Source organism: Danio rerio, chromosome 9, assembly GCF_052040795.2.
Source record: "Danio rerio strain M-AB ecotype USA chromosome 9, GRCz13ab, whole genome shotgun sequence".
NCBI lineage: Eukaryota > Metazoa > Chordata > Actinopteri > Cypriniformes > Danionidae > Danio > Danio rerio.
The window spans coordinates 18,347,337-18,372,584 of NC_141029.1; the positions used below are offsets into that span (position 1 = coordinate 18,347,337).

General features: G+C 33.5%; 1 protein-coding gene across 4 annotated transcripts in view; it reads left to right on the plus strand.

The window, feature by feature from the left end:
- The window catches only part of epha3 (eph receptor A3), a 164,931-nt gene that overhangs the window by 133,984 nt on the left and 5,699 nt on the right, over positions 1-25,248 (plus strand). For all 4 annotated transcript variants that reach the window (NM_001365172.2, XM_087267147.1, XM_087267148.1 and 1 more), the window contains 4 exon segments: positions 1,117-1,326; positions 7,501-7,650; positions 12,334-12,527; positions 20,275-20,430. In NM_001365172.2, the coding sequence (NP_001352101.2) occupies positions 1,117-1,326; positions 7,501-7,650; positions 12,334-12,527; positions 20,275-20,430 (710 nt within the window).

The window sequence follows — 25,248 nt, forward strand, 5'->3', positions numbered from 1 at the left end:
TTTTTTTTTTTTTTTTTGTAGAATAAGAAGAGTAGATTTTTCAACATCAAAAGTCGACAGAGCAGAGAACATTATCCCAAAATACAATTCACAAACGTAAATAAATGAAAAACACAAAATGCAGAAAGTGTTAATTGTTTATATTGGCAACTAGTTAACTTAATGATCTTGTTAAACATTTAAATTGCACTTTAGGCAGAATACTAGTAACTTGCAAAGTAATGTCATGAAATCAAAGACAAAAGAAGTTAGTTATTAGAAATTAGTTATTGAAACTAGTATGTTTAAAAAATGTCTTGGAAAATCTTCTCTACAATAAATAATCAAAATATTCAAAGCAAATCTTATAAGGCATAATAAGATATCTAACAGACCCTTTTCACATTTCTGGGTTTTTTAGTAGCGGAAGTCGTCATAGTTGGAAAAACGTATAGCGATGTGAATGGGAGAATGCAACAAACATTTATTTACAATCTTATTTTTTTCATTTAATAAAATAAAAACTAAATGAAGTTCTAATATGTTCTTCAGAATTTTACTATATGAAGAAATAAAGTCATGAAAATGAATGCAAATCATTATGGGAGTGCTATACCTTTAAGACCGCAGTTTGTCTGCTTGTGGTATAAAAAAGCATTTCTCCAAAGCTCCCTGACAAATCAATGCTATCTCACTCATCCGGCCAGTCTCTCCCTCTCTTACTGAAGCGCTTCCTTCCCTGGTGTTTATCTCCAAGTCCTGAGTATATCATTCTTCGTATAAAAGGCCTATTCACACGCACCAGTGTAAACACCGTGAGCCTGCCAGTGGGCTTCAGTTCAGATATGCAGTCGGCGATGGGTTCTTGTGTACATCCCATTTATATTCTTCAACAAGTTGCCACACACCAGAAAAACCAGAAAAGACAGTCAAACGTTCCTAAACATTCAAGGATCTGCTACTCTTAGCAAAATGATTCCATGAGTTGTGAGATGACTGGGAAATATTCAGGCAGTGTTTTGTAGATATGAGTCATCAAAAGTCCCCTTGTGTTTTGTAAAGCATAGCATGAATTATGTTTATACAGTAGACATTAAACACCTTATTTGACTTTTCCCTTCTTCCCATCTATGTCAGAAACACGACGCCCAGTTCACAGTGATTCAGCTGGTGGGCATGCTACGTGGCATTGCGTCTGGGATGAAGTATCTGTCGGATATGGGTTACGTGCACAGAGACCTAGCCGCTCGGAACATCCTGGTCAACAGCAATCTAGTGTGTAAAGTGTCAGACTTCGGCTTGTCCAGAGTGTTAGAGGATGACCCAGAAGCGGCCTACACAACAAGAGTAAGTTAACATCTGTAGGAACAAGGAGAGTTTTTTTTTTTTTTGTTTTGTTTTGTTTTGTTTTTTAATAACAAGCCAATATTCTCTTTCAACATAAAGTTAAAGCTTATACCAGTAAAACTACTGGTATAATTTTAGAATTTTTTTTTTATTAGTTCAATCAAATGATTTTCTGTCATAAATGTCCTTACTGTGTATTTGTAACTTACTTCACATACATACTGTACATAAAATACACAATGTGTAAAAACAAAAATCACACATTTATACAGTATACACATTTTAAACATAGTTTTTTAAGAACTAATTTCTAAAAACTAATTTATTTTATCTGCAATAATCACAGTAAATATATTTATACTTATGTTACTTTGTAGATACTAATAGTCAGCCTAAAGTGCAATTTAAAGGCTTATTATGTTAACTAAAAAAAAAATAATATATATATATATATATATATATATATATAGAGAGAGAGAGAGAGAGAGAGAGAGAGAGAGAGAGAGACAGACAGACAGACAGACAGACAGACAGACAGACAGACAGACAGAGAGACAGATAGATAGATAGATAGATAGATAGATAGATAGATAGATAGATAGATAGATAGATAGATAGATAGATAGATAGATAGATAGATAGATAGATAGATAGATAGATAGATAGATAGATAGATAGATAGATAGATAGATAGATAGATAGATAGATAGATAGATAGATAGATAGATAGATAGATAGATAGATAGATAGATAGATAGATAGATAGATAAGGATGGTCTGTGAATTGCGAAGCACCAAATAAATGCTGTATTTCATGTTGTTTTCCTAAATTCAAAAGTAAACAATCATTCATTTTCTTGTCAGCTTGTTTAGCTTAGGGCTAATAATTCAGGGAGGTTAATAATTCTGATTGCAACTGTAATACAAATACATTTACAATTTTTTATTATTATTATTTTATTATTATTATTAAAATGATGTTTAACTGAGCAAGGACATATTTACAGTATGTCTGGTTAAAAAAAAAATTTCCTCTGGAGAAAGTCTTATTTGTTTTATTTTGGCTAGGATAAAAGCAGTTTTATTTATTTATTTTTATTTTTTTTTAAGGTCAACATTATTAGCCATTTAAGCTATATTTTTTAGCCCCTTTCTCATTATTAGCCCCTTTAACCTTCACAATTTTACAATTTTACAATCACTTGCCAAATTACCCTAACCTTAACCTAATTAACCTAGTTAAGCCTTTAAATGTGACTTTAAGCTGTATTGAAGTGTCTTCTATAAAATATGATTTACTGTCACAGCAATGATAAAATAAATCAGCATTTGAAAATTAGCTCTTAAAACTATTATGTTTAGAAATGTGTTGAAAAAAATCTTCTGCTTTAAACAGAAACTGGGGAAAAAATAAACAGGGGGGTTAATAATTCAGAGAGGTTAATAATTCTGATTGCAACTGTAATACAAATACATTTACAATTGTCCCCATGTTTCTGTCAGTCCTGACACATTTGCATTAAATTTTACATAAAATATGTGCAATACATCTTTAAGACTCAGAAGTGACATCATTTGACGGAGAAGAAGCTGACATAGACCCAAGATGTGTTCTATTGTTGAATTGTATGATTTTATGCTATTTTTATTATGACAAGTCAGGCCCTGTCACATTTGAGAAAATGTACGTTGCTGGTAGAATGTCCCATACAAGTACAATGTAAATATAAACATTTATTTTTATCTGATTAATCATGATAAAAAAACATTTTATTTTTAAATAAGACCTACACGAATTTACACTGGACAAGATGCTTGACTAGTTAACTGGATGTATCTGTTTAACGGGTTTATTCATTCAAAATAAAGGGAAAGAAAGTATTCTGAGGTTTTATTGTCACAATTTGCATTTTTTAAGTATTAAATGTTTTATATATGGCTGTTCATTCTGCTGTGGCGACCCCTGATAAGAAAGGCACTAAACCAAAGAAAAACGAATAAATGAATGTTTTACTATTTTTAATTTTTGGATATTAGTACTTTTTAATAGACTTTAACATAATATCAGAAGCAATTATACATTTTTTCATGAACAGAACTTCAAAAGTAAAAAAAAAATTGCTTTAATTTAAAATAAAATGTCTTTACTGCACCATTATTTATAATAAAGCACAAGGTATAAACGTTTTATGGGTTACATAGGACTTAAGCAGGTCTGCCCAATTCTGTGCAAATCTGCAAAGCACATTTCCTGTGTAAGCTGCCTATGCTTGACCAATGTAGCTCACTGTCCCTCTCAGCCAGTCAGTCAAATCTTCGTTCCCTGGCATTAATAACCATATTTGTCACTCTCTTCCCTTAAGAGCAGCATTCATTATCAGAAGAGATAACTAATGCCTAAATACACTTAGAGGCAGGCATAAATTAACAGCATGAGGGGTTTAAAGAAATATTGCTGCTTAAATTACTAATACAAGTGTCACCCAGCATAAGTGTTACACTGATAAATGGATAAATGAGAAGGAAGTCCAACATGTTATTAGTTGGATAAACCCAAATTTGTAGGGTTTTACATGTGTCCAAAAGCCAGTATAAATGTGTGTTTTCACAGTTACAGCGAGACCCCCCACCATATCATAATGCGGCTACGAGAACTTTCGCCACCGCCTTCTATTAAAGCTAAAGGATACATTGTGTCACATTTTACATTCATTAGCCGTGATCTTGCAGGGACTATTTGTACGCGCCCAATAGGGAGGCCCGTGCACAAGTGGGTTTATTTTTTAAAGACCTTGTGTTTGGAGAATGTGGGGTAGGAATTGTGTGACTTGGCCAGGTTGCTAGTTGGCTTTGGCTCTACCCTGTTCTCTCTCAGTCTAGCTCCTTCATGAAGGTTGAGTGTAGAGTTACTCCAGCAGCCGAGCTGGAAAAATACAATGCAGGTCCTCAGAGAGAGATGACCTGAGAAGAGACAAGAGCAAGATCAATGAAAAAGGTGGCATACTGCGAACCATGAGGAAAAATTTAACAGGAGGAATAAGAGCACTCATATATACAAATAAAATAAATATATATATTTAAATAATTAAATTAAAGAAAATTAAATTAAAATTAATAATAGTATAGCTTAATATATGAAATGTGACCTTTTGTATGAAAGAACAAGTTTTTTTTTTTTAAGCAGTCAAAAATTTTAAATGAGGTAATCTATTACTTGAAGGTATAAACCTATTGGGCGTTTATATATTGAACACAAAGAAATTTGGAACTAGTCCCTTTCTGATACTAGTTCATAAGGACAATGTGTAAATATATGTAGAAAAATTGAAAATGTAAATATATTTTTTATTATTTATTTTTTAGTTTTTAGTTTCAGTATGTTAGTTTTAAGTATATCTATTAAATAATGTGCTTCAAAACAGTTATAAAATTTGTGTTTAGAAGAAATAAAACACATATAAACATGTAAAATTTGCAGTCTTTCACTTCCATCTAAATCGATCAACATTTTTTTTAAAAACTCTTTATTTAGATGGTCCATTTGAGTATTAGTAGACTGTCTGCATAATATCTGTTGATACTGCTGTTAAACAGACATTTAACTGACTATAAGAAACATAGCTAGTACCTGTCAACTTACACTAACCATAACTCCAACCTCACCGTCTAATCAGTTGGCATGTAGATGCAATGTAACTCAAATTCGACAAATGCACCATGAAAAAATGTGTGACCCGATTTTTTTCACATCACCTCATATTACAATTTTGCATTCAATCTTGACCAATCAAATACGCTCTATCATCTGACATGTCCCGCCCCCTTTAAGACACTTTTCAAATGATGCGCTTGAGCTCCACTGCTCTCACTCGCAGCTCTATGATAAAATGAAACGCTATTGAATGGTTTTTAATGAGGAAGGGCTACTCCATTTCCCACCCTCTCTACATTTTTCAGTTGAGATTACGTCAAACATAGAAAATATGCACAAAAAAAGCACATTTCAAAGCACTTCACAGGATCACAGGAACTAAGTCCTCAGAATGTATTTTATTGATCGTACTTCTTGTGCTTTAGTACCTTATAACACACTGTTTGTTTAGCAAACACACTTGTTTTGTTTAGTTTGTTTACAGTGTGTTAGGCTATGTTTCTAACTGTAATTTGCTCATTATTATGTATGTGGTTGTAGTGGACAAAGTACTCAACTTACTTGCATAGTAGTACAAATAGTACAAATACTACAATAGTACAAATAAAAAAAAATCTGCATTAAAAGTATAAAGTCTTAATTTTTACTTGAGTGACAGTTCAAAAGTACTTATAATGCACTTAATGTACTTTAAAGTATTTATTGATGAATGGGAAATATGCAGCAAAAAATCAAAAATAAAAATCCTAATTTGAGCCCTATCATACACCCGGCTCAATAAGGCGCAAGTATTTGAGGCAATTGTTGCTATTTTCAGACCAGCGCAACCCTAAATTTCGAAACCCTAAATATTACGTTGTTTAAATAGCAAATCTATTTATGCCACTTTGTGGACTCATGGATGTGCCATAACGCCCCATTCACACAAGACTTCAGCGTCAACGCTTGACTGAAGGCGTGTCTGAACTTGGGGCTGAAGCGATCATCATAGCAGCGTCAGCCAGTGATATTCAGTCAGCAATAGGCCACTGTCTAGCTGGTGTATTTGCATACAGGGATCTGATTGGCTGAAGCTTGCGTCGGCGCTTGAAAAGTTGAGCTAGTCCCAACTTCTGCAACAAGCAACGCCTCTGAAGCGGCGCCAATGGATCCACAATTAAGGAGATGTGTTAAGGCACATTGTTGGCACGTTGCTATTTTGGGGAAATAGCCTGTGCTATTTGTTCAATTTACATTATGATTGGTTTAATTTTTTCAGTCCTTAAAATCGCTATTTATTAATTTATTAAACAGATATATTTATTAAAATAATATTTATTTGCTAAACATATTTAGAAATTAAAAGACAATACACTTCAATTCAAGCTAAATATTACGAAAATATTACAATCTACAAAAATTCTATCAATTGTTTTGCTTCTTGATTTTTCCTCTTTTTTAAATTTTTATTTAATATTTTTCTATACCATATAAATTTGGCTGAACTAGTTTTTGGACAATTATCGTACGTTTTTTTGTTAGATAAGCCCCAGATTTGGCTTCAGTGATGACTAATGTAATGTATATGCACAAATATAATATTGTATAGCTTTCTATTAAAAACATGAATTTAAAAGATAGATTTGTGAGGGGTGTACTTATATATGCTGAGCGCTGTAAAGTGAAGATACTAAAAACCTGTATACTTAAAGGGATAGTTCACTCAAAAAAAAAACTCACTATATACCTCAAGTGGTTCTATACCTTAGTGAGTTTTTTTCATTATGTTTAACACACAAGACAATATTCTAAAAAAGATGATATTATCTTATAACCATAGATGATATCTTATGAAGTCAATGTTTAAAGGGTTCTAGTTTTCTTTAAAATATCTTACTTTGTTTTTAACAAAAGAATAAAATTCATGAAGATTTGAAACAAGTTTAAAACAACAAATTGGTGACTAAATAAAATTTTTGATTGAACTATCACTTTAAGTAGGTTTAAATATAGTGAAGTTAAAAAAATGTAACTGTCCAACACATATTGACCCAGGTACCCTTGCACTGGCAGTGAATTACTGAATGATGTATCTAAATAACATTTGCACTGATACTTTCTTGAAAATAATTATTTTGTTATTGACTTAATTCCCTAAGAATTTATTTTTAAACATGTTGAACCCTTACATAACCCAAAACGTATCCTTAAAGAAAAAAGATTTGTTTTTTAATGTTTTTATTTTTTAAATCATCTGAACGTGTACGTTGTATGTGTACATTTTAATAAATTGTTTCACTTAAAACTCAAGTTCTAATGCTACCTTAATAGAGCTTGTTTGTTTAGAATTTCATTCTTAAGATGCCAGAAATCCGACACCATACATATGGCTTGATTTAAACTCCGCTGCACACAAATTACACTATCTGGCATCTGAAAGTTAGAGTATGTGCTTGTTATTCCACTAATTGTAAAAATATTTGTTTGAATATTGCCACAGATGGCAAAATTTTCCCTGACAGATGGTTTTTGTCTGTTTACAGGGTGGCAAGATTCCAATCCGATGGACTGCGCCAGAAGCCATCGCCTATCGCAAGTTCACCTCAGCCAGTGACGTATGGAGCTATGGGATTGTGCTATGGGAGGTCATGTCTTACGGAGAAAGGCCTTATTGGGAGATGTCCAATCAGGACGTGAGTAAAACGACTGTCAGCAAAGAAATCCAACATCTTCCTTGCCAAAATAGAGCAGTGTGGCATATGTTCAGAGGTCGATTTGATTTGAAAAGCTTTCAAAAATGCACATTTTATATTCCACAGAAAGAAAGAAAATGGCATGAAAATGAGCCCTTAAATAAACTTTTAAATAATGGACATGTAATGTTAGTTAATGTATTTATTAACATGAGCAATGCTTGTACTGCATTTTCTCATTATAGTTTAACTTTTACTAATAAATTACCACCCCTGTGCTCAATAACATTAGTTAATGCACTGTGAGTTAACATGAAGAGTGAACAACTCATAGTTAATTACTTGTTCATGCTAGTAAATACATGAACGAATATTATCTACATGCCCCATGTTGTAAAGTGTTACCCACGTATCAAATGATGTGATTTATATTTACATGATTTACACTGTGTTTATTTACAAGCATATAGTTTAGAATAAATAGCAACTTTCTGCTTCTCATCTCTGTATGTCCTGTTAGGTTAACATGCATCTAAATGTGAATACAGCATGCATTTTAGCTACAATTTCACACAATTTCCAACAATTGTACAAAGAAAATGTTATACATAGCATTTTGTCAAATAAAATTGTACATTTAAACGGGTTAATTGTAAACAAGCAAATGCATTAAGATATTGACCTCAAAACAAAGATGGGACATTAAGTAAATGATTTACATCTAAGGCAGGGGTCTTAAACTCAGTTTACCTGGGGGCCGCAGTCTAGCTGAGGCTGGGCAGCATAAGGTTTTCCATAAGAAAAACTTTGTAAAAAAAAAAAAAAAAAGAAAAGAAAAGCCAATATTTTCAAATCTTTTAATTTTTATTTTTTTTAACACAAAATAAGCTGTAAAATAAGCAAATTAAGAAAAAAAGAAAATAAATCAATCAGTAATAAATAGTAGTAATAATATCAATAATAACAATATTAATAGTAATAATAATAATAATTATTATTATTATTATTATTATTATTATTATTATTATTATTATTGCTGTTGTTGTTGTTGTTATAGTAAAATAATAACAACAATGATAATAATAATAATAATAATAATAATAATAATTCTTATTATTATTATAGTTAAAAAAATAATAATAATAATAATAAGAAGAAGAAGAAGAAGAAGAAAAAGAAGAAGAAGAAATATTTACTGTTATTCGCTGTCCTGTTGTTACAAGAAAAAGAAGCAACAATGTGTCTTTTTTTGACTACTTTCACAAAAAATAGAAATATATGTAAAGTTAATTGTGTCAGGCAATGTAAATACATTAAAAATAGCGCCATGCAAATATCAAGCCTAGCTGAAGTCCAGCCCCCTAGAGCCATATACCCCACCGTGATTGGTAGGTTTCTTTAGCTCCGCACACAAACACTGTATAAAGTGCCATACATATCAAACTCGCAGGCCGCACTCAATAAACTTTCAAATTAAGGCGGGGACCACAAGCTACCCGGATCGCATTTGACCTGCAGGCCACGAGATTGAGACCACTGATCTAAGGGCAAAGAAAGAAAAATTTAATCTAGTGGAGTAAAATGTAGTGATGTGGGATAAGTAAATAATTCAAGAATTTTCAGTTCTGGATCAACAATATTATTTAACCAGCAAGACTATTCTTGGTCAGCCACACTAAGTTCGTTCTGGTTAGACCATTTATACTGATCTAATTGTTAGCTATTAATTGCTAGCTATACACAACCAGCACAAGGAGAGTGAAAACATACTTTTTGATTCACAGAGCCAAAAGAAACTATTATATTATATGTATCAGGAAGATAAGAATGAGCAATGTGTGGAATTGTGGTAAATGTGTAGTGGTTCGTTATGAAGTCTTGTTGTGTCGACATTGTTATAAGTTCTTTATGGCTGACCCTGAGCAGTGGCCTCGTTGCTGCAGTTCAGTAACTTCACCCTGAGCAAATACGATCCTAAGAGTTTATTTGAACTGGCTTGTGGCAGTACTGATGATCAAGTGATGAAAAGCAAAAGGGAGCAGCAATTTTAGGGCACTTATGAGGCAATTGATTTTTTAACATTGCATGGACGGAAGTGCTTTATTTTTGTTTTAACGTACTTGATGGTGAAAGTTAGCGGGCAAGGAAGAAAAACGTCCTGGGGAAATTGAAGAAAATAGTTCAGCAAATTATAGTGCCTCGTCCAAAATATGGAAATTTTGACATCAATTACTCACCCATAAGTTGTAAAAGTTCTTCTTTGAAACACAAAAAGAGATATTAATATGCAGTCACATTAAGTGCATTTACATGAATCTAAATGTGATTATAATGGCATTTTAGCAATATTGACATCTAAACACAGTAATTCAGCATTTTTTATAAAATAATCATATGAACAGACTGTAGGTGATAGACACTGATTTTAATCAAAGTATGCAGTAAAGTAAACATTAACTTCAATTCATTCCAATTTATGTGTGTCGTGCTTTTTACAATAATTATTGTTTTAAAGAAGCTTTATAAGGTACACACTGTTGCACACTGTTGCATTACAATCAAATATAAATTATTATATACAGGTTAACCTCCAATTTTAAATGACATACAATTGAAGTCAGAATTATTAGCCCCCCTCCCCCCACCTTATTTTTTTCTCCAATTTCTGTTTAACGAAGATATTTTTTTCAACACATTTCTAAACATAATAGTTTTAATAACTCATCTTAATAATTGATTTATTTTATCTTTGCTATGATGACAGTAAATAATATTATTCTAGATATTTTTCAAGACACTTCTATACAGCTTAAAGTGACATTTAAAGGGTTAAGTAGGTTAATTAGATTAACTAGGCAGGTTAGGGTAATCAAGCAAGTTATTGTATAATGATGGTTTGTTCTGTAGACTATTGAACAAAATTTGCTTAGAGGGGCGAAAAATTTTTCTCCTTAAAATAATGTTTAAAAAATAAAAAAATGCTTTTATTCTAGCCGAAGTAAAACAAATAAGCCTGTCTCCAGAAAAAAATAAAAAATAATAAATAAATAAACATTATCAGACATACTGTTAAAATTTCCTTGCTCTGTTAAATTTACAAACGAAAAAAAGTGTATTTGTGTATAAGGTGTATGTGTTGTCCTGGAAGTCCTCGGTGGTTGGGATCATCTCTTCATCAGTGTATGAGTGTATGATGTACCAAGCCCTTTTAAAGCAGTTTGCTGTCTCTTAGTCCTCAGTTGGCACTTCAACATAATTACGGACTTATTTGGAGGCAAACAACTTCACACAGCTCCATAAATGATAATGATGTGACATTCTGTCATTTTCAAAATCGCTGAACTCACATGCTCCGGCATTTACAAACGGCACACAGAACGTGACGCAAGCACAGGCAAACCCATCACATTTCTATGGCACTGAAAAGTATTCGTAACTATAAATAAAACAATACAAAAGTATTTTGAACTAGATGTCAACAAATTAAAACAGCAGCCAGTATTACACTTATTCTTTTTGAGTCCATCATTTGTGCTTTGCAGTAGGGTCTGTGAATTAATTAAATAATTTTTCTTTAGCTTAGTGCCTTCATTTATCAGGGGTCGCCAAAGTGGAATGAACCACCAACTATTCCAGCATATGTTTTACTCTGCGGATGTCCTTCCAGCCGCAACCCAACACTGGGAAACACACATACACTCTCGCATTCACAGATACACAGTACACTTCAGTCAATTAAGCTTTTTCAAAGCTTATGACATATACCATATGTCTTTGGACTGTGGGGAAAGCTAAAGCAGAAGAAACCCATGCAAACATGGGGAGAGCATGCAAACTTCACACAGTAATGTCAAATGACCCAGCCTGGGCTCGAACTAGCTTGCTGAACCTTCTTGCTGTGAGACGACAGTGCTTATCACTGAGCCATTGTGCCGCCCCAGGTATGTGAATTACAGCAGTAAAAAATAACCACATTTCTTGGGGAATAATATGAATAATGTAGCTTAAACAAGATTGAAGAGCTGAAGTGTAAACATCATAACATGCTTATGTTTTTACTTATTATGTGACATGATCACATTAGTTGTTTGCATGTAAGCATAGTCAATGTGTACCAACATAATCCATTCATTTCAATAGGTATCAACATGGAAAATGTGTGAGGGTGAAGGACTTACAGCAGGATTATTCTGAATCTGCGAATCACTACCATTTTAAGCAGAATGTTGCTAGGTTTGCTTTGTTGACAATAAAAAATATATAACCAACCTCATATGAAGAATTTAGATACAAAAGTCTCTAAAATGTTCAAAATCAAACTTAAAGTGCTCAGAGGTAGCTTAAATTATGTGTCGGTGCTCCTTGGGTAAGGAATTCATCAGAATAAACAGCAGAAATCACTTCAAGGTACAAGAAAAGTGTGGAAAAACAAATTTTATCCAGTGCCTTGGACTAATTTTTGCTGTTTTTTTCCCTAAAATGTTCTTCTAAAATGAACATTTTTCTCAGCCTCTTTTGTTTATGTCCTATTAGTTCACTTTATATGAACTTACTCACTGCGGTAAAAGTGAAATTGAACCTACACAGAGAAACCTAAGAAAAATGCTTGCTTTAGAAGTAAGATTCAGAATTTGCTTCATATAAATCTCTGATTTTTAACTTGATAATTATTTTTTTCCTCAGGTAATAAAAGCAGTGGATGAAGGATATCGTCTTCCCCCACCCATGGAATGCCCTGCCACACTTTACCAGCTAATGCTAGACTGCTGGCAGAAAGACAGAAACAACCGGCCGAAATTTGAACAGATTGTCAGCATTCTGGACAAGCTTATCCGCAACCCTAGCAGTCTGAAGATCACAGCCAGCACTGCTTCCAGGTACAGCACATCACATATTTTACACCCAGTAAGACAGTCGCCTACATGCTTGGTCCTCATTTACAGTAAAAAGGAAAAGTTTCTCTTGTTTACTCTAATTTGCGTCTTCCCCTTAGGTCTCGATTCATAACACACTCATATGTCTGGTCACGTACAGTTATGACTAAGAGCTCAGTATTTTCTGCAGATTATTTTTGCTAGACAAAATCTGTTTATTTTTGGAACCAGTTTGCAGAGACTTTGACTGACAATGTTTGTGATTATTATTTGCTGGCATCCTGTTTCTCCAGTATCCAGGATGCAATACTAATGTTGCTGGAAGTACTGTAAACAAGAAGGTCAAAAGTATGTGCAGTGGACAGCACTTCTGGTTATTAGCTTGAGCAAGACCTTGATTCCAGTGGAATCCTGTACATGATATTCTAGATCTGTGTACTTTGTGGTAACAGTCTGGGGAAGGTCTTTTTTGTGTTCCAGCATGACACAACTCCTTTGCAAGGTCTATTTTGAAATGTTTTAACACGTTCTGTTGTGGAATAATTTGAAGGTTCTTTACAAAGTCCAGATTTGAACCCTATAAATCCTCTATGGTTTAAACAACAGCTGTAAAAACGAAGCTAGATCTTATCCCTAAGTATGTTTGCCCTCGTTCTTCGCTCATAGTTTATATTATATTATATTATATTATTATATTATATTATATTATATTATATTATATTATATTATATTATATTATATTAAATTATATTATATTATATTATATTATATTATATTATATTATATTATATTATATTATATTATATTATATTATATTATATTATATTATATTATATTATATTATATTATATTATCATTTTGTAAAATAAAGTTTTCCTCATTCTGATATTGCCAGACAGTGAATTTATTTCCATAATCCAGACTTTATCTGTAGTCTTGTATAAGGATTTGGCAGTCATGGTACTGCAGGGGGTCTGGTAATTATTTTATGGCATTAAAATAATTTTGAGAAAAAAGAACAGATGCAAACATTCATTCATTTATTTTCTTTTTGGCTGAATCACTTTATTAATCAGGGGTTGCCACAACGCATACAACTGCTTACTTATCCAGCAAAAGTTGGATGCCCTTCCAGCCGCAACCAAACACTGGGTAACACCCATATACTATTGCATTCACACATATACACTATAGCCAATTTAGCTTATTCAATTCCCATATAGCGCATGTTTTTGGACTATGGGGGAAACCAGAGCACCTTGAAGAAACCTACGCGAACACGAGGAGAACATGCACAACATGCAAAACTCCACACACAAATGCCAACTGACCCAGCCGGGGCTTTCGAACTTCTTGCTGTGAGGCGATCATGCTACCCACTGCACCATTATGAGGATTTTTAAAATATAATATTGACTGTCAAGGATAACTAGGTTTTTTAATTAAATATTTAATATTTAATATTTACACATTTACTTCATAGATGATATGAGTGGAAATTAATAAATTTGGTCAAAGATTTGTACTATTAAAATATTTTCTAATAATTGCAAACCTTGTAGTATTAAATAAGTACATTTTAATAATAGATGTTTCACAGTGGATATGTAGCATCCAGCAAGCTTTGCAAGGGATTGAAATAAGTGGCGAATATTTTGAAAATAAAAGCAATCTTAGGTATTTAAATTCATAGAAAGGGTTTTTAGAGTTTAATTTTCATTAGTTTGAAGATTGAGAAGTTTTTTGAATATATTTTTGGTATTGTTGTTGTTGTTGTTCAATTTGCATAAAATAAAGTGAAATAACACATTTCAAATGGAAATGTGTGTCTTAATTAAACCAATTAACACCAAATGTACTAATTTGTAACTAATAAGGTTAATTTAAATCAATAAAAGCAAGGTTTCCTCTGCTAAAACAAGAATTTGGTTCATTTAAAAAAATATACATTCAAAAGTAAAGACAATCAATTAACATTTTCTTGATGTTTAACCTAACACTCCTAAATGAATGAAATAAATTTTACATGATATTGGCAAGTTAATTGTGCGTGATATAAAATAGCAAAATTTACTTGCAAATTGTTTCTAGGCTTTTTAAAGTAAATTTTATTTTTATTTTTTATTTCAGTGTAACTTTTATTTCCTGGTTTTGTTCCGGGAATTATTCATTTGCAAATTAAGCACTGGCTATACTGTTTATTAAAAATCAATATTACAATACTGTACCATCTGAAATTTATATAAGGTCTTGAGGCTTTAAATTTGATCATTCCCTATTTTGTTGCAAGATTTATTCCATAGTCATGGTTGCCTCATGTGGTGTGGACATAAGTAGTATAACCAGGAGCTCTATTAATATGAAGTATGGAACAAAGACTAATGGTTTCTTAAGAAAGTGAAAATGGGTCCCAGGGAGTTTGCATGTAATTTTCCTGATTGGCTTTTAACATGGCTGATCAGGGGACCGGCAAGTGATTTATTGCTCTCTGGGCGAGACACACTTCGAGGTCCCGCTGCCGCCGGTCTGCAGCCACAGCTGCGTCCAAAACCTTGCACCTCATTTATCTACATGCCCTGCATGTTAATGGAGCGGCACTTCAGCCATTCTCATGGAGGCACCCTCTGCCTAAAGGCGAGACCCCTTTTATACCAGAGCAATGTGGTGCAGATGCTCGGAAGTAAAATGTCGGCACTCTCAGGACAAGAGAAGGTGCACAACCCAAGAGCCTCCTCACAGCAAGAGCTGCATTTTTGTCCGTGACAAACCTACGCAGATGTTGCTACGTGAGGAACGTCCTCCCTCCTTTTCCATCCCAAGAGAACTTTAAAAACATGATACTAAGCAGCCTCGGTTATTTAGAGGTCACTACACAAGAGGGGAGAGAGGAAAGCAAAAGAAAAGAGAGGGAACCAGCAGAGACCTGTGTGTTTACCTCTTCTTCCTCTCCCTCTGGTCTGTTGTGCTCCTGTCGAGTGACGGCTCAGATCTCTGACGCCAGCAGCTGATGCAGTCAAAGAGTTTAAGTTATCACTTCTATAACCCGGCAACAAAGAGTATTCTACACGTCAACTGAATGTTTCTTTTCCACCTTGCAAGAATAAGGCAATACCTTAGAACATTAGTGTGGTAAATCAAAAATTTAAGTTAAAGGGGTAGTTCACCCGAAATGAAATTGTATTCACTATTTAGTAATTCTGAACCATTGCTTTTGTATTCTCTTGAAGTTATTTAAAGAAAACTGAAAACAAGTGACCATCTAAAGACTATGTATGTAAATGCTTACAGGTTTCCAGCTTTTTTCAAAATATCTAAGTTTGTCATTAACAGAAGGTCAAGAAAAAGGGTGAGTGAATCCATTTTGGTTTTGGGTAAACCAACACTTTAATGTTCTTACTAGATCCTGTTTTCAGGTCTTACATCACATTGTCAAAAAATAAGTCTCTTTACAAATAGTATGTTGCTTTGGATCTGAGTAGACTTCCTGGTATATCAATTTGTTTATTTATTTTTTTTTACTATAAATAGCAGTCCCTACAGAGATTATGATCTCATTTCCGTCCGTTCCAATGGTTCTGATCAGGTGCTTTTGGCTCTCAGTTGAGGGTTTTAGTCTTATGTGATCACCAATATTTACAGCATAAATGCTTTATCTTGTACACCTATAATTGTGTGTCATGAACTGCAGAGAACAGGAATGAAGACTTCTGAGGAGAACTGAAATGAACATTCAAGAAATCCCAGAATGTTTTTAATTATTACGCTGAATTACTACACAGAATTTTATTATTTCAAAAGGACCTGCTATGCAAAAATCACTTTTATAAGGGGTTTACACAGTTTTGTGAATATACGCAGCTTCTGATGGTATTAATTAATTGAGTATATCTGCAGAAACACTTTGATTGACATTCTGTGTGTGTGTGTGAGTGTGAGGTTTGTTGCATTGTTTTTGTTTTTTTTTTTTTGTTTTTTTTTTGCTGTTTTTTTTTTTTTTTTTTTTTGATTGATTTTGTTGCTTTTTTTGTTGTGCTGCTTTCTTGGTTTGATTTAGTTTTAATTTGTTCCATTGTTGTTTTATTTTGTTTCATTTTGTTTGCTCATTTTGTTGTTGTTGTTGTTGTTGTTTTTTGTTTTGTTGCTTTGTTTTTTGTTTTGTTGCTTTGTTTCATTTTGTTTTGTTATTTTGTTGCTTTTTTGTTTTGTTGCTTTGTTGGTTTGATTTTGTTTTATTGTGTTTTGACATTTTATTGCTTTTTTCGCTTTGTTGTGTTATTTTGTTTAATTCTTTTGTCATTTTGTTGCTTTTTTGTTTTGTTGCTTTGTTGTTTTATTTTGTTTCATTTTTGTATGGGCATTTTTTTTTTTTTTTGCTTTATTTATTTGTTTTATGACTTTTGTTGCTTTTGCTTGCATGTAAAATTAGATATAGCACTGCATGAGTTCAGTCCAACGTAACTATTGTTGTCCCATCTTTAAACAAGTCTTTACAAAGCTGCATCCCTCACAAGACAAGTTCACAAAACAGGCACATAAATACCCAGGCACATCAGACTGTGATGACCCCTTTAAAATGATCAGAGACATTGTTAAAATTAAACATCGACAACAAAGCATTTGTAAAGATCCTCTTCGCTTCAGTGCAGTGCTTGCAGACAGCTCTATTCAGTAAGCTGTGTCAGCACTTACTGATCCTATTTGCCAAGTTACTTGGATCCGTTCAGCATTCTTTTCCAGTCAGCTCAGCGTACATTATTCTTTTATTTTCATCACACAGTAATGGAAGACTGGGAACATGTGGATCTGAGTAGACTTCCTGGTATATCAATTTGTTTTTTGTTTTTTTACTATAAATAGCAGTCCCTACAGAGATTATGATCTCATTTCCGTCCGTTCCAATGGTTCTGATCAGGTGCTTTTGGCCCTCAGTTGAGGATTTCAGTCTTATGTGATCACCAATATTTACAGCATAAATGTTTTATCTTGTACACCTATAATTGTGTGTCATGAACTGCAGAGAACCGGAATGAAAACTTCTGAGGAGAACTGAAATGAATATTTAAAAAATTCCAGAATGTTTTTAATTATTACGCTGAATTACTACGCAGAATTTTACTATTTAAAAGGGACCTGCTATGCAAAAATCCCTTTTATAAGGGGTTTACACAGTTTTGTGAATATAGCCAGCTTCTGATGGTATTAATTAATTGAGTATATCTGCAGAAACACTTTGATTGACATTCTTCCTTTGTAGATGTCACTGGAGCAGGAAAGCCATTAGTGACAGTCTCTCCCTCATTAGCATACAGTCCTAAGTAGGAAGCAGCTGTCTACCATTAGAGTTTCGAACTTGCTGTTATGCTGACAAACAGGCATTTTACGCTCCTCTCTCTTTTGAAAAGAGGCTGGGAGCACATTCTCATTTGAATTTAAAGTGACAATCACCAAAACCGCACATTTTTGATCAAAGCCTAAAAGGAGCAGTTTCAAAGAGTTCTAAAAATTATTTGTGTTGTATTTTTAGCTGAAACTTACAAACACACTCTAACGACATTGATCAGAATTTTTTTCTACATCTTGTGAAAATGGACATGGTAGGTCCCCTTAAAATAAATAAATAAATAAAAAATTAAAGTATAATTGGAACCATATCCAAATATGATTGCATTATACAATGTTCAGGATAGCATAAAATACTGTGCATGGCAGAAAAATTAATACATTAATAGTAATATTTCTTATAAAGTCCTCTGTGAAATTGTAATTATTTCAAATATGTCAAATATTAGTGAGGTTTACAGGACAAATTATTTTTTTACAGTATTTCCTATTGCATTTAGTTTTTTTGAAGAAAGTCTTAATTTTTTTGCTTTGGCTGGAATAAAATATTTAGATTTAGTTATCTCCCTCAAGAGTTTTTGGTTGACCACTGAAGAAATCAGCTAAGGCCAAGGCTTTAAATTTACTTGAAAGCTAAATAACCTTGCAAATTAACTATCAAAGTTTTATGTACTGTCTTCATAGCAAAAATAAATTAATATGGTTACTAGAATTTAGTTTAATAAAACTATTTTATATTTTTAAAAAGTGTAAGATTCCATTCTATCAACCCAACGTTGGAGTCCAACGATGGAACTGTACGTCTTTTTAGCGCTTCTGAAAAGAATTGTGTTATTTATTTGAATTTGTTTACATAATATTTGTTTTCAATCTTACTTTACAAATAATTTAATCTGACTCCACTTTTACCTTTTATGTTTTAGCTGATCACATTACAAGTTAGGATTTCATTTAGATTTTGATATTTTCTTGGGTCTAATATTCCTAATTATATGTTTATATCTCCGTATAGTCAAAAGAGCCTTAAAAATCTATAAAATCATGTTAGAAGGTAATGGTAGCTCAGACTTTACATAATTTACATACTGTATACAATGAGTTCAGAAAACTGCTGAATTAACCAAAAAGGTTACTATTTATTTCCCAGATACAAGTGCATCATGCCAATTACAGAATGAAACAATAAAAGCCAATTTAGAAGTAAATGCACAACATACTCAATTCAAGTGTAGAGATGATAATCCAAGTTATACATAGTAATGAGCTTGAGAGCTCTTTTTCTTTAGTTTTCAGAGTTTTAATTATTATTTTACACAACACATTTTAATTCTGAGTAAAACCCATCCCTACAAAAGTGTTGAACATATTATTATATTTATTTGGGAAATATAAAAAAAAATTACCATTAAAATTTAACTAATAATTTTAGGGCTTCTGCATTCAACCGTATATTTGTGAATACATTCTACTTAAAACATGTAGCCTTTTACCTAGTAAACAATGGAAACAAGCACTGGAATGTAAACAATAAAAAGTCATCAGAAACAGACATGTCTGTGTATTCAAACAAGCATTCCTAAATGTATTGGTTTCCTTTTGGCGAATGCTTGCCATAACACAGATGGAGAGAATCAGTCCCAGTTCTCTGCAGGTATTTCCGCATGGAGACTTTGGAGACAAGCTTGCATATGGGATTTAAAGAGCTTTGTGTATACCCTTTGCTTGCACTTTTATAAGCTTGTTTTCTCCATAAATGACATTTGTCAAACGTGATGGGAATTGCAGACGACCACAACTTCAGGGGTGCATTTTTTTAGAGTCAGCATGTTAGTGGAAGAGTCGTGAGGTGTGTTCTAAAACACATCAATCCAGCAATGAAATACTGCAAAAAAAAAAGTTACTTCTATAGGGTTAGCTTATTTATTTTTTATAGAATTCTCAAATACAATTTTATTGAGGGGCTGCACGGTGGCACAGTGGGTAGCAAGTTCGCCTTACAGCAAGAAGGTCGCTGGTTCAAGCCTTGGCTTACAAGTTCTCCCAGTGTTCGCGTGGGTTTCCTCTGGGTGGTCCAGTTTCTACCACAAGTCCAAAGACAGGTGAATTGAGTATAGGTGAATTGGGTAAGCTAAATTGTCTGTCTTGTATGTGAGTGTGTATGGATGTTTCCCAGTGATGGGTTGCAGCTGGAAAGGCATTCGCTGCATAAAACTGTATAAAATATACTGGATAGGTTGACAGTTTATTCAGCTGTGGTGATCCCAGATTAATAAAAGGACCAAGCTAAAAATGAATGAATACATTTTATTGAGACTACTGGTGCAGAAATGCTTATTTGCAGTTTTGATTTTTAATATGTATACTGTATAACTAACAGTACTTCCTGCATGTGTTTTTAATTTGTTTCTAGACCGGTAAATTTACTTCTGGACAGGAACAGCACTGATATCACTTCTTTTCACACAATGGGAGATTGGCTGGAGAGTGCGAGGACGTTGCCCTGTAAAGATGCATTCAGCGGTGTTAGCTACAGCTCCTGTGATACACTGGCCAAAACCTCAGCAGAGTAAGGAACTTTCACAATACATGCTTTCAGGTTTTTTATCATACTTGCAAAAATGATTGACATAATTAGGATGTCGTTAAAAGAAGGTTCTTTTGATTGAAAGTAGTTATTTTAAAAAGTAAAACTGTTCAGATGTCTACAGTTTTCACTGTACATTGCATTAATTAAATGTAGCCTTGGTAGACAAAAGAGACTTCTTTTATAAACCTTTGAAAAATCTTAATTCTTCTTAATTGGAGACTGGTGTATATTCAAATACTATTGCTCAAAGGTTTTAGAAAAACATACTTTTAATTAGTTTTTATTTATTTATTTTTTTTTAAGAAGTCCACCAAGCATGCATTTATTTCAGTCAAAGGTGCGGTTTTTTCTTCCGGGTGCTCTGGTTTCCCCAACAGCTCAAAGACAGGCGGTATAAGTCAATGGATTAACTAAATTACCTGTATTGTATGTGTGTGAATGCGAGAGTAAATGGGTGTTTTTCAGTACTGGGTTGCGGCTGGAAGACCAACCGCTCCATAAAACATATGCTGGAATAGTTGGTGGTTCATTCCACTGTGGAAAACAGGGACCAAACCAAAGGGAAAAGAATGAACGAATGAATGAATGAATGAATGAATGAATGAATGAATGAATGAATGAATCACTGTGCTGCAGGGGTTTCTTTTTATGTTGGGTTGACTGTATTTTTGAGTTCAAGTCAAAACACAAAAAAATATATAATATTATATATAAGATTAACGGAATAAAACCAATGCAGAATATGATGACAAATTTATTTAACAAATAATTTTCCAACAAATGAAGTCCAGATTTGTTTAATTATCTAAAGATGTCCATTTTGTTTGTTATTAATTTCAAATGACATTTTGTTCTATTGCAATAAAACAAAAATAAAAAAATAAAAACTCCCACAGTCCTCTGGCTCGGAAGCTCTCATCTGAATCAAACAAACTTCTAATAATAAAAACAGCGTTCAGCACTATGCATATCTGCATCTATGGGAAATGCTTTGTAGATGTTGATTAGAAGTCTTGCTAGCCTGGTTAACATCTCCTGAGAGCACTTTTCGATCCAAATGATGAGGTATTTGACAATGTAAATAACTTGACATTCATAACTTCAGAATGATCAAAGGCCTGGTCTCGGAACAGTGGCAGTACTGTGCTGTGTGCTACCCTCAGGACTAAACATCTAAACACCGAGCAGTCTGTAATTAAGGTTGCTTGTGGTTGTATTTTGTTCAGATGTCAGCGTAAATAATCATATGCAAATAGCGGAACTCATCCATGACCCAGATTGGGTTATTTAACATGCAGTTTGTCTCCCCAGTGTTTGGTCTTCCGTACTGAGTAGACGCCGCCACTTTAAAACTGACCATATATCTATGAATTGCAAGAGTGACTATGTTCATCTATATCTCTGCTTAAAAGACCCTGATCGTCATTGCATGTTGGAATTTGGTTAATGTTTAACCACAGCACTCGTTGTTTGCACATAGACAATAGTTAAATTCACCAGCAAAACCACCAAATTGTTTTTTTTTTTATTGAGATCCTTCAAGTTTAGTCAGCTTTACAAATCAGTAGCCATCAATAACTGACACACTAACATTAACAATAAATCGCACAACAATGGACACTATTAGCTGTGTTTAAAGCATCACATAATGAGTAGATACAGAATAAGTAGATACAGTATAAATTACACTCACAAGCTACTTTATTAGGTACACCTTACTAGTACCAGGTTGGACTCCCTTTTGCCTTCAGAAATGCCTTAATCCTTCGTGGCATTGATTCAACAAGATACTGGAAACATTCCTCAAAGATTTTTGTCCATATTCACATGATAGCATCACACAGTTGCTGCAGATTTGTCAGCTGCACATCCATGATGTGAATTTTCCACCACATACCAAAGGTGCTCTATTGGATTGAGTTCTGGTGACTGTGGAGGCCATTTGAGAATAGAGAACTCATTGTCATGTTCAAGAAACCAGTCTGAGATGATTCATGGCACATTATCCTGCTGGAATTAGCCAATAGAAGATAGGTACACTGTGGTCATAATAGGATGGACATGGTCAGCAACAATACTCAGGTAGGTTGTGGCATTGACCCAATGCTCCATTAGTACTAATGGGCCCAAAGTGTGCCACGAAAATATCCCTCACATCATTAAACCACCACCAGCAGCCTAAACTGTTGATACAAGGCAGGATGAATCCATGCTTTCATGTTGTTGACACCAAATTCTGACTCTACCATCCGAATGTTGCAGCAGAAATCAAGACTCATCAGTCCAGGCAACATTTGTCAAATCTTCTATTGTCCATTTTTGGTGAGCCTGTGCGAACTGTAGTCTAAGCTGACATGAGTGGCACCCAGTGTGGTCCTCTGCTGCTGTAGCTCTTTCGGCTCAAGTTTGACATGTTATTTGAGTTACTGTTGCCTGCCTTTCAGCTTAAACCAGTCTGGCCATTCTCCTCTGACCTCTGGCATCAACAAGGCATTTGCGACCTACAGCACTGCTGCTCACTGGATGTTTTCTTTGGACCATTCTCTGTTAACCCTAGAGATGGTTGTGCGTGAAAATCCTAGTAGATCAGCAGTTTTAGAAATACTTAGAACAGCCCATCTGGCACCAACGACCATGCCATGTTCAAAGTCACTTAAATCCCCTTTCTTCCCCAATCTGATGCTCGGCTTGAACTGCAGCATATCATTTTCACCATGTCTACATGTCTAAATGCATTGAGTTTCTGTCATGTGATTGGTTAATTACAAACTTGTGTTAACAAGCAGTTGAACAGGTGTTTGCATTCACCAAAAAGTAATACCACATCAGCATTAACCATTACCAGTGCAGAACTAAACAGTCAGCATTACCAAGCCCAAAAACCACAGTATGACCAAAAAGTCAATAAAGACTGACCTTAAATTTGCATGAAATTTGATTTTGGTATTTTTAGCAGGATGTATAAATATCAGTCAAAACTGTGGTCATAAAGATCACTGTTTACACCTCATAAATTGCTAAAAACAAGCCATATCAGCTATTTCAGTTACACATTATGTGGTCACACTTTATTTTAAGTGGCCTTAATTACTATGTTCATTTTATTACGTTTATGTAAACAAGAGTCAACGAGAGTCCCTGGATAGAGCTTTAAATTGCAGTTTAAAACATATTTGCTATTTAATAGATGAACAAGAGTAACTTAAGCCCGCTTACATATAGCATTTTCAAACAAAACTTCCAGCCATATAAATTAAGCTCAATATAATTTGCAAATCATTTTATAAATAAAATAAATTAGCTATAGCTTATACCTATTGTGTACAGTATATACCTTTTTTACATAGTACTTATGTTTTACAAAATGGTCTGCATGAATATACATATGTAATCCATTTATGAAATTAGAGGAATGTTTCAAAGTGGGTTCTACAAAGATAAATATTAAGAAGACAAAATAATTTTAATCATACTTTTAAATCATCAAGAAATTTGAGATGATGTTACCTGATCAACCTGGGGAAATGATGAAGGTCTTTTTGAAATATCTGAGGACCATGATTGATTATCTGAAGGCAAACCAGATGTTTTGTTGAGGAGAATTTTCTGCTTACCAAGACATTTTGGTGTGACTTTATACTAGTTTGGATGAACGCATTTTAGGGTATAATATAGTTTTTTTTTTTTTTTTTGGTTTAAGCAAATAATGTTGGCTAATAAAGTAAAATACTGAGTAATAAAGGTGTCAGGCAAAAATATTGAGTTATATGATAAAGCATTTTGGAGAAAGTGGCACCTTTCCAAACAAGGCTTTTAAAACTGTTACAATCCCAACACTATTATAATGTTATATGAAGGCAACAAAAGCTATAAATAAGAAATGTATAAACAAACCTTTGTATCATATACAAACAATATGTGGAATAAAATGTTGTTTAACATTGTTTTGGTACAAATAAAGGTTGGTGTTATTTATGTATAAGGTATTTGATTGCGTTATGTGAATGTTTCGAACATGAAGCACAGTAAATGCAAATTTTTTAACTATTGCTAAACTATTCATTTTAAACAAATGTATACCCACAGTATATTTGTACTGTATAAAGCCTCCAGCCATTTGGTCCATCTGTATACAGAGTATTTTTGTTGCGTGCTATAGCTTGAAATTAAAGATCTTGTGATCTTGACTTACTTTATTTGATCCTTTCAGATTACAGATACGCAACAGCGTAACAATCTTTCTTCCCTTATCAGTCTAGCTTGCTCTATTTCCGTTTTCATGCCTGCTTTAAAGTTTCTTCCCTGCCATTCAGTATTGCTTGTCCACTGGTTTTATCATTGTTTTACTGTTTCTGTGTATTTAGTGTATTTGGTCTTTTTTCCAGTATCATATGTAGCTTTTAGTTTATTTTTCTAGTATTTTTACTGTACTGTGGCACTTTTTATTTGTGTTTAATTTTAATATGTTATTTAATTTAGTTGTGTTTTATATATAAATATCCTGTTGTATTGCATGGTTAGTTGACTTGCAACACAGAATAGTTGCGACTAAAAAGAAAAACTTAAATGTGAACGTGCATACACAAATGCTGCTGTACACTACCTGGTTAAAGTCTTGCCGTCGATCTTAGTTGTAAGAGCAACAAGTAATAACTTGACTTCTAGTTAATCATTTGGAATAGTGGCAGAAGATGTATTTTTCTGATGAATTATCTGTTGAACTGCATCCCAATCATCACAAATACTGCAGAAGAACCCACGTGGACCCAGGATTCTCACAGAAATCAGTCAGGTTTG